Genomic DNA, 19,138 nt, shown 5'->3' with positions numbered 1-19,138 from the left:
GGGCGTGGCGCGCGTTTGTGGGCGGAGCCACTTCAGTTCGTTGAGGGGGGGGGGTGCCCACGTGACCCCGGGGTGAGGGAGAAGAAGCCCCGCGCGGCCGCCATCTTAGTCAAGGCGTTCGTGAGGCCCCCGCGGTTTTTCCCGCGCAAGGCGCGCGGGCGGGAGGGGGGGCGCCCCCCACGAAATAAGAAAGTAAATCCCCGGCTCCAGGATGCCCACGACGTGCGCCGCGTTCGGCTGCAAGTCCGTGGTGAGCAAAAACAACGACATCAGTTTCCACAGGTGAGCATCGCGTGGTGCGCGCGGCTAAGGCTAAGGCGGTCGTTGCGCGCGAAGATTCAGAAGAGGGGGGGGAGGAGGGCCATCGCCCGAAACGTCGGGCCATCGCCCGAAACGTCGGGTCCATCGCTCGAAACGTCGGGCCCGTTCGTCCGTTCGTTGTGTTTTTACTTCGAGCGCCGCGCTGTGTTACTACCGACGGACGCGTTGGTGTGTGTCGTGTGTCTGTGTGTGTGTCCACATCGCTAACAGCACTTGCCCCTAACAGCACGTTGAGGCTATACGGGGGAGCTTTGTGTGGTGGTGGTGGTGGCGCGCGCGCGCGTGCGCGGTTGTGACAGGGAGCGGTGGCGCAGTGGTTAGCGCGCCGCGATACGAACCCAGCGACTCCCGAGGGTTCGATTCACGCTCATCGTGCCGAATATTTGAACTCGGGTCGTGGGCCTCTCCTATGTGGACTCAGCCTCAAATGAGTAAACTGGTCCGGTGGTGTAAACATCGCCATTGGGGAGACAAAGGCGGCCGGGCGTGGTGCTGGCCACCCACCCCCTCGTGTGCCACAGTGCCGGTAGCCTTCATAGCTGCTGCTCGCTAACAGCACTTGCCCCTGCAGTCTGTTAGAGGCTACACGGGGGGTCTTTGTCTTTGGTGGAGTAACAGCTGTGAGGCTAAGGGGGGGGGGCTACTCCGTGGTGAGCGGCAGAGTGCGCGAGTGGTCATCAAGCGCGCGGCCGGGTGAGCGGGCGGGTGGCCGGGTGAGCGAGCGGGTGGGTGAGTGAGCGGGTGGGTGAGCGGGTGATTAGAGCGGGTGGGTGAGCGGGTGGGTGAGCGGGTGGGTGAGCGGGTGATTAGAGCGGGTGGGTGAGCGGGTGGGTGGCCGGTGTGAGCGAGCGGGTGAGTGAGTGAGCGGGGTGGGTGAGCGGGTGATTAGAGCGGGTGGGTGAGCGGGTGGGTGAGCGGGTGGGTGAGCGGGTGATTAGAGCGGGTGGGTGAGCGGGTGGGTGGCCGGGTGAGCGAGCGGGTGAGTGAGTGAGCGGGTGGGTGGGTGAGCGGGTGATTAGAGCGGGTGGATGAGCGGGTGGGTGAGCGGGCGGGTGAGCGGGCGGGTGAGCGAGTGGGTGGGTGAGTGAATAAATGAGTGAGCGAGTGAGTGGGTGGGTGAGCGAATGAATGGGTGAGCGAGCAAGTGAGTGGGTTAGCGAGCGAGTGAGTGGGTGAGCGGGCGGGTGAGCGAGCGGTTGGGTGGGTGAATGAATGAATAAGTGAGCGAGTGGGTGGGTGAATGAATGAGTGAGCGAGTGGGTGGGTGGTGAGCGGGTGGGTGGTGAGCGAGTAGGTGGTGAGCGAGTGGGTGGGTGAGCGGGCGGGTGGGTGGATGAGCGGGTGGGTGGATGAGCGGGTGGGTGGATGAGTGGGTGAGTGAATGAGCGAGCGGGTGGGTGAGTGAATGAGTGAGTGGGTGAGCCTCTGAAGTGAACGATGGGTGATGACGATGGGTGACGACGATTGGGACGAGTGAGAGGTGCGTGGAGCGAGAGGGGCGCCTGAGGTAACGGTCCCCACCCTGGCAACATCCCCTTGGCGCAAGCGAGTCCCAAAGCGCGGCGGTGCACAACGCGTGTAGGTGTGTGCGTGTAGGTGTGTGTAGGTGCGTGTGTGTGTAGGTGCGTGTGTGTGTAGGTGTGTGTGTGTACGTGTGCGTGTAGGTGTGTGTGTGGGTAGGTGTGTGTGTGGGTAGGTGTGTGTGTTTGTAGGTGTATGTGTGTATGTAGGTGTATGTGTGTGTGTAGGTGTATGTGTGTGTGTAGGTGTGGGTAGGTGTGTGTGCGGGTAGGTGTGTGTGCGTGTAGGTGTGTGTGCGTGTAGGTGTGTAGGTGTGTGTTTGTACGTGTGGTGTGTGTGTACGTGTGTGTGTGTGGGGAGCGGTGGTGTCGTGGTTAGCACTACGCTGCGCTATGAACCCGACGACCCGGGTTCGATTCCCGCTCACGGCCACCAACACCGGTGACGATTATCTGAACCGGTCCTGGGCCTCGTCTAGGTTGACTCAGACTCAAATGCGTCACCTGTGCGGTGTGTACACATCACCTCCCCCACCACGACCCCTCCCCCCCCACCACGACCCCCCTCCCCTCCACCACTCCCCTCCACCCCCCCCACCACGACGCCCCTCTCCACCCCTCCCCTCCACCACGACCTCCCCCCCACCACGACCCCCCCCCCCCACCACGACCCCCCTCTCCACCACGACCCCCCTCTCCACCCCTCCCCTCCCCCACGACCCCCCTCTCCACCCCTCCCCTCCCCCACGACCCCCCCCCCCACCACGACCCCCCTCTCCACCACGACCCCCCTCTCCACCCCTCCCCTCCCCCACGACCCCCCTCTCCACCCCTCCCCTCCCCCACGACCCCCCCCCCCACCACGACCCCCCCCCCTCCACCCCCCCCCCCACCACGACCCCCCCCCCTCCACCCCCCCCCCCCCACGACCCCCCTCCACGACCCCCCTCTCCCCTCCACCCCTCCTCCCCACCCCTCCACCACGACCCCCCTTCCCCCCTCCCCTCCACCCCCCCCCCCCAGGTTCCCGCTGGACCCGCTGCGGCGCCGTGAGTGGGTGCGCCGCGTGCGCCGCATCAACTTCGTGCCGAGCCGCCACACGTCGCTGTGCTCCAAGCACTTCCACTCGTCCTGCTTCGACCGCACGGGGCAGACCACGCGGCTACGCGACAACTCGCTCCCCTCCATCTTCAGCTTCCCCAAGTACACGGTGAGCCGGCGTGCCAACACGCGCGTGTGCGTCGTCTGCGTGTGTCGTCTGTGAGCACGTGTGTCGTCTGTGAGCACGTGTGTGTCGTCTGCATGTTGTCTGTGAGCACGTGTCATCTGTGAGCACACGTGTCATCTGTGTGTCGTCTGTGAGCACGTGTCATCTGTGAGCACGTGTGTCGTCTGCATGTTGTCTGTGAGCACGTGTCATCTGTGAGCACACGTGTCATCTGCGTGTTGTCTGTGAGCACACGTGTCATCTGTGAGCACACGTGTCATCTGTGTGTCGTCTGTGAGCACGTGTCATCTGTGAGCACACGTGTCATCTGCGTGTTGTCTGTGAGCACGTGTCATCTGTGAGCACGTGTGTCGTCTGCGTGTTGTCTGTGAGCACACGTGTCATCTGTGAGCACACGTGTCATCTGTGTGTGTCATCTGCGAGAGCGTCGTCTGCGAGTGCGTGTCTCGTCTGCGTGTGTCTGTGTGTGTCATCTGCGTGTGTCGTCTCCGTATCTTTGTGTAGGTGTGTGTGTGTAGGTGTGTGCGGGTAGGTGTGTGTGTGGGTAGGTGTGTACATGTTTGTGTGTGGCTGGAGGTATGTGTGTGTACGTATGCGTGTCTGCGCGTGCGTCTCCCAAGTGTCTCAGTGCGTGTCTCTGCACAGAAGCACACACAGACAACAACAACAACCGCCATTAAGTGGCGGTGACGTCACCACGGCGCTTGTGCCAGGCTGTGTGCACTTTAGGGTCAAGCCGAGTTCGATATTTTGCACGAACTTGAGTGAAGGTGGAGGGGTCACTGGCCCCCCACACCCATCCAGAGCCCCCCGTTTGGCCGCTGTGGTGGCTGTGAGCGCCATGAGGTGATCGGCCACCACAGCGTTACCGTCCGGCACCACACAGACAAAGACAAAGACCCCCCGTGCAGCCTGAACAGACTGTTGGGGCAAGTGCTGTTAACGAGCACCTATGAAGACCGGTACGGAACGTGACGGGGGGTGGGTGGCCAACATCACGCCCGGCCGCCTTTGTCTCCCCAGTGGCGATGTTTACTGAACGCCGCACCAGGTACTCATTTGAGGCTGCGTCGACCTAGGGGAGGCCCAGGACTGGTTCAGATAATCGTCGTTGGTGTTGGCCGTGAGCGGGAATCGAACATGAATATGCTTGTGCACGCATAGACACACAGACAAAGAGACACAGGGACACAAAGACACAGGGACATACATAGACACAGAGACCTAGAGACACACAGACACAGGGACGCAGAGACACACAGAGATGCGCAGAGACGCACAGAGACGCGCAGAGACGCGCAGAGACGCGCAGAGACGCACAGAGACGCACAGAGACGCACAGAGACGCACAGAGACGCACAGAGATACGGAGAGACGCACAGACACATAGTGACGCACAGAAACACACAGAGACGCGCAGAGACGCGCAGAGACACGGAGAGACACGGAGAGACGCACAGAGACACGCAGAAACACACAGAGACGCACAGACACACAGAGACACACAGAGGGACACAGGGACACCCAGAGACACACAGGGACACAAAGACACACAGGGACACACAGACACAGGGACACACAGATACACGTAGACCACCCCACGTAGCCTCTGTCTCTTTCTCCTCCAGGCCTCCACCTCCCGCCGGCGACTCAAGAAGAAGAAGCTGCAGCAGCAACTGCAGCAGCAGCAGCAGGAGGAAGAATCACAGTCCCAGCCGCCACCGCAGTTACAGCCACTGTCTCAGGAACAGGAGCAGCAGTATGAGCTGCAGCTGCAGCAGCAGCAGCAGCTCCAGCAGCTGCTGCTGGATCAGCCGCAGCTGGACCCGCAGCAGCCGCAGCAGCAGCCGCAGCAGCAGCAGCAGCAGCAGCCGCAGCAGCCGGACGATGGCGCCGACTCCGCCGCCGCCGCGTCCCCTCACCCCAAGCGGCGGCGCCGGCGCGTCAAGCTCCTGGACGACGGCTCCGTGGCCGGCGAGCTGGCCACCTTCGTCAACGCCACGCACTTCATGCCGAGCCCCGGCCACGACGGAGACGGCGGCGACGGAGACGACGGCCCCGGCGGCGACGCGCCGGCCGACGCCGCCGGCGCCCCGAGCCGCGCCAGCGCCGTGGCGACGGTGGGGCGCCTCCTGTCGGTGGCGGGCGTGTGCGCCCCGCCGGCGCCGCGCGGAGTCGGCCTCGAGCACAACTACTCGCTGGGCACGCCCGGCGTGGCCAAGCGCAAGATCGTGCGGCTCGAGGAGGAGCTGGAGGGGGCGCGGCGCAAGCTGAAGCTGTGCCGGCAGCGCGCGCGCCGGGCCGAGCGGCGCTGGCGCGACCTCCGCGAACTCGTGGAGGAGCTGCAGGCCAAGGAGCTGCTGCCCAGCGGGAGGGCGAGCACCATCTTGCAGAGGGCGCTCACGGACATCTCCCTCACCATGTAGGGCTGCGGTGGTGACGGTGATGATGATGATGATGACGGTGACGACGGTGGTGATGGCGGCGGTGATGATGGTGATGATGATGACGGTGATGATGGTGATGGTGATGATGGCGAGCACCATCTTGCAGAGGGCGCTCACGGACATCTCCCTCACCATGTAGGGCGATGGCGGTGGTGGTGACGGCGGTGATTTCCCCGCTGTAGCCTGTAACAGACTGTTCTGTCAAGTGCTGTTAGCGAGTAGCACCTATGAAGGCCGACACGGCACACGAGGGGGCGGGTGGCCAACACCACGCCCGGCCGCCTTTGTCTCCCCAGAGGCGATGTTTACACAACGCACCAGGTAACTCGTTTTAGGCTGAGTCGACCTAGGGGAGGCTCAGGACCGGTTCTGACAATCGTCGCCGGTGTTGGCCGTGAGCGGGAATCGAACTCGGGATGCCTGGTTTGTAGTGCAGCGTAGCGCTAACCGCTCGCACACACACTCGCTCACACACACACACACTCACTCACACACACACTCGCTCACACACACACTCGCTCACACACACACTCGCTCACACACACACTCGCTCACACACACACACTCGCTCACACACACACACACTCACTCACACACACACTCGCTCACACACACACTCGCTCACACACACACTCGCTCACACACACACACTCGCTCACACACACACTCGCTCACACACACACTTGCTCACACACACACTCGCTCACACACACTCGCTCACACACACACTCGCTCACACACACACACTCGCTCACACACACACTCGCTCACACACACACTCGCTCACACACACTCGCTCACACACACACTCGCTCACACACACACTCGCTCACACACACACTCGCTCACACACACACTCGCTCACACACACACACTCGCTCACACACACACTCGCTCACACACACACTCGCTCACACACACACTCGCTCACACACACACTCGCTCACACACACACTCGCTCACACACACACTCGCTCACACACACACTCGCTCACACACACACTCGCTCACACACACACTCGCTCACACACACACTCGCTCACACACACTCGCTCACACACACTCGCTCACACACACACTCGCTCACACACACACTCGCTCACACAAACACTCGCTCACACACACACACTCGCTCACACACACACTCGCTCACACACACACTCGCTCACACACACACACTCGCTCACACACACACTCGCTCACACACACACTCGCTCACACACACACTCACTCACACACACACTCGCTCACACACACACTCGCTCACACACACACACGCTCACTCACACACACACTCGCTCTCACACACACTCGCTCACACACACACTCACTCACACACACACTCGCTCTCACACACACTCGCTCACACACACACTCGCTCACACACACACTCGCTCACACACACACTCGCTCACACACACACTCGCTCACACACACACTCGCTCACACACACTCGCTCACACACACACTCGCTCACACACACACTCGCTCTCACACACACTCGCTCACACACACACACACTCACTCACACACACACTCGCTCTCACACACACTCGCTCACACACACACACTCACACACACACTCGCTCACACACACACTCGCTCACACACCACTCGCTCACACACACACTCGCTCACACACACACACTCGCTCACACACACACACTCGCTCACACACACACACTCGCTCACACACACACTCGCTCACACACACACTCGCTCACACACACACTCGCTCACACACACACTTGCTCACACACACACACTCGCTCACACACACACTCGCTCACACACACACACTCGCTCACACACACACACTCGCTCACACACACACACTCGCTCACACACACACTCGCTCACACACACACTCGCTCACACACACTCGCTCACACACACACTCGCTCACACACACACTCGCTCACACACACTCGCTCACACACACACTCGCTCACACACACACTCGCTCACACACACACTCGCTCACACACAACACTCGCTCACACACACACTCGCTCACACACACACTCGCTCACACACACACTCGCTCACACACACACTCGCTCACCACACTCGCTCACACACACTCGCTCACACACACACACACTCGCTCACACACACACTCGCTCACACACACACACTCGCTCACACACACACACTCGCTCACACACACACACTCGCTCACACACACACACTCGCTCACACACACACTCGCTCACACACACACACTCGCTCACACACACTCGCTCACACACACACACTCGCTCACACACACACTCGCTCACACACACACTCGCTCACACACACACTCGCTCACACACACACTCGCTCACACACACACTCGCTCACACACACACTCGCTCACACACACACACTCGCTCACACACACACACTCGCTCACACACACACTCGCTCACACACACACACTCGCTCACACACACACACTCGCTCACACACACACTCGCTCACACACACACTCGCTCACACACACACTCGCTCACACACACACTCGCTCACACACACACTCGCTCACACACACACTCGCTCACACACACACTCGCTCACACACACACACTCGCCTCACACACACACACTCGCTCACACACACACACTCGCTCACACACACACACTCGCTCACACACACACTCGCTCACACACACACTCGCTCACACACACACACTCGCTCACACACACACACTCGCTCACACACACACTCGCTCACACACACACACTCGCTCACACACACACTCGCTCACACACACACACTCGCTCACACACACACTCGCTCACACACACACTCGCTCACACACACACTCGCTCACACACACTCGCTCACACACACACTCGCTCACACACACACTCGCTCACAACACACACTCGCTCACACACACACACTCGCTCACACACACACACTCGCTCACACACACACACTCGCTCACACACACACACTCGCTCACACACACACACTCGCTCACACACACACACTCGCTCACACACACACTCGCTCACACACACACTCGCTCACACACACACTCGCTCACACACACACTCGCTCACACACACACACTCGCTCACACACACACTCGCTCACACACACACTCGCTCACACACACACACTCGCTCACACACACACTCGCTCACACACACACTCGCTCACACACACACTCGCTCACACACACACTCGCTCACACACACACTCGCTCACACACACACACTCACTCACACACACACTCGCTCACACACACACTCGCTCACACACACACTCACTCACACACACACTCGCTCACACACACACTCGCTCACACACACACTCGCTCACACACACACTCGCTCACACACACACTCGCTCACACACACACTCGCTCACACACACACTCGCTCACACACACTCGCTCACACACACACACTCGCTCACACACACACTCGCTCACACACACACTCGCTCACACACACACACTCACTCACACACACACTCGCTCACACACACACTCGCTCACACACACACTCGCTCACACACACACACTCACACACACACTCGCTCACACACACACTCGCTCACACACACACTCGCTCACACACACACTCGCTCACACACACACTCGCTCACACACACACACTCGCTCACACACACACACTCGCTCACACACACACTCGCTCACACACACACTCGCTCACACACACACTCGCTCACACACACACACTCGCTCACACACACACTCGCTCACACACACACTCGCTCACACACACACTCGCTCACACACACTCGCTCACACACACACTCGCTCACACACACACACTCGCTCACACACACACTCGCTCACACACACTCGCTCACACACACACTCGCTCACACACACACTCGCTCACACACACTCGCTCACACACACACTCGCTCACACACACACTCGCTCACACACACACTCGCTCACACACACACTCGCTCACACACACACTCGCTCACACACACACTCGCTCACACACACACTCGCTCACACACTCGCTCACACACACACACTCGCTCACACACACACACTCGCTCACACACACACTCGCTCACACACACACTCGCTCACACACACACACTCGCTCACACACACACACTCGCTCACACACACACACTCGCTCACACACACACTCGCTCACACACACACTCGCTCACACACACACACTCGCTCACACACACACACTCGCTCACACACACACACTCGCTCACACACACACTCGCTCACACACACACTCGCTCACACACACACTCGCTCACACACACACTCGCTCACACACACACACTCGCTCACACACACACTCGCTCACACACACACACTCGCTCACACACACACTCGCTCACACACACACTCGCTCACACACACACTCGCTCACACACACACTCGCTCACACACACACACTCGCTCACACACACACACTCGCTCACACACACACACTCGCTCACACACACACACTCGCTCACACACACACACTCGCTCACACACACACACTCGCTCACACACACACTCGCTCACACACACACTCGCTCACACACACACACTCGCTCACACACACACTCGCTCACACACACACACTCGCTCACACACACACTCGCTCACACACACACACTCGCTCACACACACACTCGCTCACACACACACACTCGCTCACACACACACTCGCTCACACACACACACTCGCTCACACACACACTCGCTCACACACACACACTCGCTCACACACACACACTCGCTCACACACACACTCGCTCACACACACACACTCGCTCACACACACACACTCGCTCACACACACACACTCGCTCACACACACACACTCGCTCACACACACACTCGCTCACACACACTCGCTCACACACACACACTCGCTCACACACACACTCGCTCACACACACACACTCGCTCACACACACACTCGCTCACACACACACTCGCTCACACACACACACTCGCTCACACACACACTCGCTCACACACACACTCGCTCACACACACACTCGCTCACACACACACTCGCTCACACACACACTCGCTCACACACACACTCGCTCACACACACACTCGCTCACACACACACTCGCTCACACACACACTCGCTCACACACACACACTCGCTCACACACACACACTCGCTCACACACACACTCGCTCACACACACACTCGCTCACACACACACACTCGCTCACACACACACACTCGCTCACACACACACACTCGCTCACACACACACTCGCTCACACACACACTCGCTCACACACACACTCGCTCACACACACACTCGCTCACACACACACACTCGCTCACACACACACTCGCTCACACACACACTCGCTCACACACACACTCGCTCACACACACACTCGCTCACACACACACTCGCTCACACACACACTCGCTCACACACACACACTCGCTCACACACACACACTCGCTCACACACACACTCGCTCACACACACACTCGCTCACACACACACACTCGCTCACACACACACTCGCTCACACACACACACTCGCTCACACACACACACTCGCTCACACACACACACTCGCTCACACACACACTCGCTCACACACACACACTCGCTCACACACACACTCGCTCACACACACTCGCTCACACACACACTCGCTCACACACTCGCTCACACACACACTCGCTCACACACTCGCTCACACACACACACTCGCTCACACACACACTCGCTCACACACACACACTCGCTCACACACACACACTCGCTCACACACACACACTCGCTCACACACACACACTCGCTCACACACACACACTCGCTCACACACACACACTCGCTCACACACACACTCGCTCACACACACACTCGCTCACACACACACACTCGCTCACACACACACTCGCTCACACACACACACTCGCTCACACACACACTCGCTCACACACACTCGCTCACACACACACTCGCTCACACACACACTCGCTCACACACACACTCGCTCACACACACACTCGCTCACACACACACTCGCTCACACACACACACTTGCTCACACACACACTCGCTCACACACACACTCGCTCACACACACACTCGCTCACACACACACTCGCTCACACACACACACTCGCTCACACACACACACTCGCTCACACACACACTCGCTCACACACACACTCGCTCACACACACACTCGCTCACACACACACTTGCTCACACACACACTCGCTCACACACACACTCGCTCACACACACACTCGCTCACACACACACTCGCTCACACACACACTTGCTCACACACACACTCGCTCACACACACACACTCGCTCACACACACACACTCGCTCACACACACACTCGCTCACACACACACTCGCTCACACACACACACTCGCTCACACACACACTCGCTCACACACACACACTCGCTCACACACAACAAAGATCCCCCGTGTAGCCTTAACAGATTGTTGGGGCAAGTGCTGTTAGCGAGCACCTATGAAGGCCGGAACGGTACACGAGGGGGTGGGTGGCCAGCACCACGCCCGGCCACCTTCATCTCCCCAGTGACGATGTTTACTACACACATCGCACCGGGTACTCATTTGTGGCTGAGTTGACCTAGGGGAGGCCCAGAACTGTTAGCGAGTAGCACCTACGAAGCCCGGCGCTGTGGCACGCGAGGGGGCGGGTGGCCAGCACCACCACGCCCGGCCGCCTTTGTCTCCCCCGGGTGGCGATGTCCGCTCCACGTCGCACCAGATGCTCGTTTGAGGCCGAGCCGACCTAGGGGGAGGAGGCGCCAGGACCGGTTCGGATAATCGCCAGCGGTGGTGTTGGCGGTGTTCGTGAGCGGGAATCGAACTCTGGTCGCCGGGTTCGCAAGCGCGTCGCTAAGGGGCCGTCCATTGAGTCCGTACGCATGGAGGGGGGAGGGAGGGGGGGGGGTTAACCCAAATGCGTTCGCTTGCGTATGGGGGGCCTACTGACAATGTACGGGGGTGTGAAGCCTCGGTAACAAATTGTCGACATTGGCCTTCAAGTGAGCCACAGTTCAGTGTCTACAGCTGTACTGCCGGGAGAAGTGGGACTGTGGGAGAGGTGTCGCTTGTGTGCCACCGTCAGAGGTCGCAACCGGGTACCCGATACCCGTACCCTACCCGATACCCGGCGACCCATACCCAGCTGGGTACGGGTCACCGTTTGCGACCCTGGTGCGGCCGGGTACGGGGAGACCGTGAGTCACTGTTGTGTCACCGTTTGTCACTCATTTCCCAACGTCTTGTCTCTTCTCACAATTCAAGTTCCTAGAATCAACCCACCCGCGCCTGCAACATGGCTTCATCCCAGAGTAAAATAAAAAATAAAATAAAAATCACGACGTTTCGGAGGCAACACACGCTTCCGTCTTCAGGTGGAACCGTCACAGCACGATTGCCGTATCAAGTGAGAGAAATTCCGGAAAAAACTAAGAATATGAATCCTTGCAGTCGCGAAAGCTTCAAATCTAGAATTCATCCCAGAGGTCGCAATCGGGTACCCGATACCCGTACCCTACCCGTACCCGGCCGGGTACGGGTAGCTGGGTATCGGGTAGGGTACTGGTACAGGTACCCGTTTGCGACCCTGGTGCGGCCGGGTACAGGTACGGGTAAGGAATCAAAACCCGTTTGCGACCTCTGGCCACCGTGCCCCCGACTGTCACGCAGCTCAGCAGTGAGTCTGACATGGTCTGACATGGTCTGACATGGTCTGACATGGTCTGACATGGTCTGACATGGTCTGACATGGTCTGGCATGGTCTGACATGGTCTGACATGGTCTGACATGGTCTGGCATGGTCTGACATGGTCTGACATGGTCTGACATGGTCTGACATGGTCTTGCATGGTCTGGCATGGTCTGACATGGTCTGGCATGGTCTGACATGGTCTGGCATGGTCTGGCATGGTCTGACATGGTCTGGCATGGTCTGACATGGTCTGGCATGGTCTGGCATGGTCTGACATGGTCTGGCATGGTCTGACATGGTCTGACATGGTCTGACATGGTCTGACATGGTCTGGCATGGTCTGACATGGTCTGGCATGGTCTGACATGGTCTGGCATGGTCTGGCATGGTCTGACATGGTCTGACATGGTCTGACATGGTCTGACATGGTCTGACATGGTCTGACATGGTCTGGCATGGTCTGGCATGGTCTGGCATGGTCTGACATGGTCTGGCATGGTCTGACATGGTCTGACATGGTCTGACATGGTCTGACATGGTCTGACATGGTCTGACATGGTCTGACATGGTCTGACATGGTCTGGCGGCCTGCCCCACCATGGATGATGACCACACATTCTGCAATGTCGCCTCGCTGCAGACTGCCGCTGGGTCAAGATTTTAGCTGCCGCGGCGCTCTGTGCTGCCTGGACTTGAGTACTAATACTGGTCTGTCCATCAGGCTCCCGTTACAGCAGATGGTCAGTCGACGCACTTTTTATCGAGACCAATTCACCGAGTTTTAATTGTGTTTTGAGATCACAAGAGACGTTGAAATCTTGACTTGAAGCTTTCATGGGTCTTTTGGTAAAGTCACGTTGATAGGTTCAAAGAATATAACAGATCCTTTGAACCGATACAAAATATCGGCCGTTCTATGGGATTCTGGGGGGGTGGGGTGGTGCGTCAAGCGAACGTACGCAGGTGGGGAGGGTAAAATTTTTACCGATTTTTTTTTCGTGCGTACTAAATGGATGGCCCCTAACCGCTACGCTACCGCTCCCCACGTACACAAGTACAAGCACACGCACCAACTCACCATGCACGGCACAGGGTGCGCGTGTCCACAGTACACACACGCACCAACTCACCATGCACGGCACAGGGTGCGCGTGTGTGTGTCCACAGTACACACACACACGCACACCAGTACACACACACGCACGCCAGTACACACACACGCACGCCAGTACACACACGCACGCCAGTACACACACGCACACCAGTACACACACGCACACCAGTACACACACGCACACCAGTACACACACACGCACGCCAGTACACACACGCACACACACGCACGCCAGCACACACACACACACACGCACTCTCACACGTACGCACAGTACCATACACATATGATAATACAACCCTTTATTAATCTAATGCCGGACGAAGGCCTTTTCCCAATCGTGTCGGTCGTAGTAGGGTGAGGGGGGGGGGATGGGGGGGGAGGTGTTTGACCATACTTCACCACGTTGGGTCAGCGCGGGGGCTCGGGATGGCCGCGGACGGCTCGCTCCCCCCGCGGTCGTGGCAGCACAGCAGCTGAACGCGACGCTCGGTTCATATTGGATCGTCCTTAAGGGGGGGCCGGCGGTGAGGGGGGCCGGCGGCGAGGGTCAGAGGTCGCAAACGGGTTTTGATTCCTTACCCGTACCCAGCCGCACCAGGGTCGCAACGGGTACCCGTACCCTACACCCGGCTACCCGTACCCTACCCGTACCCGGCCGGGTAGGGTACGGGTATCGGGTACCCGATTGCGACCTCTGGGATGAAGCCATGTTGCAGGCGCGGGTGGGTTGATTCTAGGAACTTGATTTGTGAGAAGAGACAAGACGTTGGGAAATGAGTGACAAACGGTGACTCACCAGTGACTCACGGTCTACCCGTACCCGATACCCGGCTGGGTACGGGTAGCCGGGTATCGGGTAGGGTACGGGTATCGGGTACCCGGTTGCGACCTCTGCTTCCCTCCCCCCCCCACCACGTGACTTGACGGGGCCGAGCCGTCAACGCGTATCCGGATGCTCATTCGCTCGGCTCGACGCGTTTAGTAAATATTACGCCGCCGGTATTTTTTTTTTCAATAAAATAAAATAACGCCACCCACCTCCCCCCACGACCACCGCCAACGAGTTGCAGGTCCCTTCACAGGTGGCGACGTCGGATATCCGGCGGGTTTCCGGCGGGTTTTGGTTGTGCGTACGGCGCGAAAGAAGTTGAACACACAACACAAAGATCGCTCCCCACCCTACCCCCCACCCCAACTGAGGTGTGGAGCTCTTTTTGTGCACAAGCGACCCAGGCCATCGCAAATGATAGCAGCTCAAGGAAGTGGTCGGCTGATGATCACCATCATCATCTTTCGATGTAAAGCTTTCGTGACTGCAGGGATTCATCTTCTTGGTTCTTTCGGTAAAGTCACGTAGAAGGGAAATAATAAAATAATAAAAATAAAACATAATAAAATAATTCTCACGACGTTTCGGCCACAACGCAAGCAGCCGTCCTCAGGTGAAGAACAGGTCTGTCGGAAAGACTCATTCAGACACTGTCTTTCCGACAGACCTGTTCTTCACCTGAGGACGGCTGCTTGCGTTGTGGCCGAAACGTCGTGAGAATTATTTAATTGGTTTATTTTTATTATTTTATTATTTCCCTTCTACGTGACTTTACCGAAAGAACCAAGAAGATCATCATCATCGTCGCGTGGTAATATAAAGCAGCATGCAGGCCGTATAGCCTGTAACAGACTGTCGGGGCAAGTGCTGTTAGCAAGCAGCACCTATGAAGGCCAGAACGGTACACGAGGGGGTGGGTGGCCAGCACCACGCCCGACCGTGATGGAGTGATGTGGTACAGGAGGACGTGGAGCTGAGTGGACTTGCCGATGACTGGTACCAGCGGTGTCAAGATCGGCCTCTGTGGAGGAGGCTCGTGAAGGACGCTACTGGGCAGTTGGAGGCAGTCGCCCTCCAACAACAACGGAGGGCGGAGGAGCGACGCTCACAACAACGAGCGGAGCGCCGGGTGGCTAAAGCACAGCAAGTTGGCACGGTAGGGGGCACAGGTGGTGCATCAGCCAGTCATCTCGGTCATTTCAGTCAGTCGACCCGTGGCACCTACTGGGTTTGCCCCGTGACCTGCCAGCGGGCGTTCGACACTTCACGTGGCCTCAAGGTGCACGTGGCCTCAAGGTGCACGTGGCCTCAAGGTGCACGTGGCCTCAAGGTGCACGTGGCCTGGCACAAGCGTCGTAGTGACGTCACCGCCACTTAGTGGCGAATGGCGGTTGTTGTCTGCCAGTGTGTGTGTGTGCCAGTGTGTGTGTCTGTGTCTGCCAGTGTGTGTGTGCCAGTGTGTGTGTGCGCCAGTGTGTGTGTCTATGTCTGCCAGTGTGTGTGTCTGTGTCTGCCAGTGTGTGTGTGCCAGTGTGTGTGTGTGACAGTGTGTGTGTGTGCCAGTGTGTGTGTGCCAGTGTGTGTGTGTGCCAGTGTGTGTGTGTATCTACCAAAGTCGCCCCGAAGGCTCAAGGAATTCTTTTTTCAATGACATTTTTATTTTTTCATGAAAATGTGATTCGTGGTGATGGTGGAACGGGGGTGGGGGGGGCTGGAGGAGAGAGCTCGGCAAAAACACACAAAAGAAATCACACGCGTGCTTTTAGCCCAACACTGTTGTCCGTCGCAGGACCACAACTTGCAACAACCAACAACAACAGCCACCACCACCGCAACCAGGACCAGATAAATGCTCCCCCCCTCTAAGTCCGCGGTTGCCGCTCCTCCAGCACCGAATCGCCACCACTAACTAACTTAGCGGCTTTAGCGCTCAACCGAGACCGCTCGGAGATTTTGACCGGGAATCGCCGGTGACGTGCGGGCGGCTCGATTGCGTTGCAACCCACCGCTCAGGTGCGGACCCTCCACCCCCCTCCCTCCGCTCCCTTCCCCCCCCTCTGCTCCCTCCCCCCCCCTCTGCTCCCTTCCCCTCCCTCTGCTCCCTTCCCCCCCCTCTGCTCCCTTCCCCCCCCTCTGCTCCCTTCCCCCCCCTCTGCTCCTCCCCCCCCCTCTGCTCCCTCCCCCCCCGCTCTGCTCCCCCCCCCTCTGCTCCCTCCCCCTCCCTCTGCTCCCTTCCCCCCCCCTCTGCTCCCTCCCCCCCCCCTCTGCTCCCTCCCCCCCCCTCTGCTCCCTCCCCCCCTCTGCTCCCTTCCCCTCCTTCCGCTCCCTTCCCCTCCCTCTGCTCCCTTCCCCTCCCTCCGCTCCCTTCCCCCCCCTCTGCTCCCTCCCCCCCTCTGCTCCCTTCCCCTCCCTCTGCTCCCTTCCCCTCCCTCCGCTCCCTTCCCCCCCCCTCTGCTCCCTCCCCCCCTCTGCTCCCTTCCCCTCCCTCCGCTCCCTTCCCCTCCCTCTGCTCCCTCCCCCCCCTCTGCTCCCTCCCCCCCTCTGCTCCCTTCCCCTCCCTCCGCTCCCTTCCCCTCCCTCCGCTCCCTTCCCCCCCCTCTGCTCCCTCCCCCCCTCTGCTCCCTTCCCCTCCCTCCGCTCCCTTCCCCCCCCTCCGCTCCCTTCCCCCCCCTCTGCTCCCTCCCCCCCCTCTGCTCCCTTCCCCCCCCTCCGCTCCCTTCCCCCCTCTGCTCCCTCCCCTCCCTCTGCTCCCTTCCCCTCCCTCCGCTCCCTTCCCCCCCCTCTGCTCCCTCCCCCCCTCTGCTCCCTTCCCCTCCCTCCGCTCCCTTCCCCCCCCTCCGCTCCCTTCCCCCCCCTCTGCTCCCTCCCCCCCTCTGCTCCCTTCCCCTCCCTCCGCTCCCTTCCCCCCCCTCCGCTCCCTTCCCCCCCCTCTGCTCCCTCCCCCCCTCTGCTCCCTTCCCCCCCCTCTGCTCCCTTCCCCTCCCTCCGCTCCCTTCCCCCCCCTCTGCTCCCTCCCCCCCCTCTGCTCCCTCCCCTCCCTCTGCTCCCTTCCCCTCCCTCCGCTCCCTTCCCCCCCCTCTGCTCCCTCCCCCCCTCTGCTCCCTTCCCCTCCCTCCGCTCCCTTCCCCCCCCTCCGCTCCCTTCCCCCCCCTCTGCTCCCTCCCCCCCTCTGCTCCCTTCCCCTCCCTCCGCTCCCTTCCCCCCCCTCTGCTCCCTCCCCCCCTCTGCTCCCTCCCCTCCCTCTGCTTCCTTCCCCTCCCTCCGCTCCCTTCCCCCCCCTCTGCTCCCTCCCCCCCTCTGCTCCCTTCCCCCTCCCTCCGCTCCCTTCCCCCCCTCCGCTCCCTTCCCCCCCCTCTGCTCCCTCCCCCCCTCTGCTCCCTTCCCCTCCCTCCGCTCCCTTCCCCTCCCTCCTGCTCCCTTCCCCTCCCTCTGCTCCCTCCCCCCCCTCTCTGCTCCCTTCCCCCCCTCTGCTCCCTTCCCCTCCTCTGCTCCCATCCCCCTCCCTCTGCTCCCTTCCCCTCCCTCTGCTCCCTTCCCCTCCCTCTGCTCCCTTCCCCTCCCTCTGCTCCCTTCCCCTCCCTCTGCTCCCTTCCCCTCCCTCTGCTCCCTTCCCCTCTCTGCTCCCTTCCCCCCCCTCTGCTCCCTTCCCTCCCTCTGCTCCCTTCCCCTCCTCTGCTCCCTTCCCCTCCCTCTGCTCCCTTCCCCTCCCTCTGCTCCCTTCCCCCCTTCTGCTCCCTTCCCCTCCCTCTGCTCCCTTCCCCTCCTCTGCTCCCTCCCCCCCTTCTGCTCCCTTCCCCTCCCTCTGCTCCCTTCCCCTCCCTCTGCTCCCTTCCCCTCCCTCTGCTCCCTTCCCCTCCCTCTGCTCCCTTTCCCTCCCTCTGCTCCCTTTCCCTCCCTCTGCTCCCTTCCCCTCCCTCTGCTCCCTTCCCCTCCCTCTGCTCCCTTCCCCCCCTCTGCTCCCTTCCCC

The 19,138-nt window shown here is 60.0% G+C and overlaps 1 protein-coding gene across 1 annotated transcript; it reads left to right on the top strand.

Annotated features, from left to right (window-relative positions):
* Window positions 1–80: 80 nt before the first annotated feature.
* LOC144952600 (uncharacterized) lies at window positions 81–6,061 on the top strand. Its single transcript, XM_078883088.1, has 3 exons — window positions 81–282; window positions 2,865–3,051; window positions 4,698–6,061. Exons 1-3 carry the CDS (start codon window positions 212–214, stop codon window positions 5,493–5,495), a joined length of 1,056 nt encoding a protein of 351 aa, XP_078739214.1. The 5' UTR covers window positions 81–211; the 3' UTR covers window positions 5,496–6,061.
* Window positions 6,062–19,138: the final 13,077 nt, after the last annotated feature.

The sequence above is a fragment of the Lampetra fluviatilis genome, chromosome 68 (assembly GCF_964198595.1).
Source record: "Lampetra fluviatilis chromosome 68, kcLamFluv1.1, whole genome shotgun sequence".
Taxonomy (NCBI): domain Eukaryota; kingdom Metazoa; phylum Chordata; class Hyperoartia; order Petromyzontiformes; family Petromyzontidae; genus Lampetra; species Lampetra fluviatilis.
This window is presented reverse-complemented; position numbering and strand designations above follow the sequence as displayed.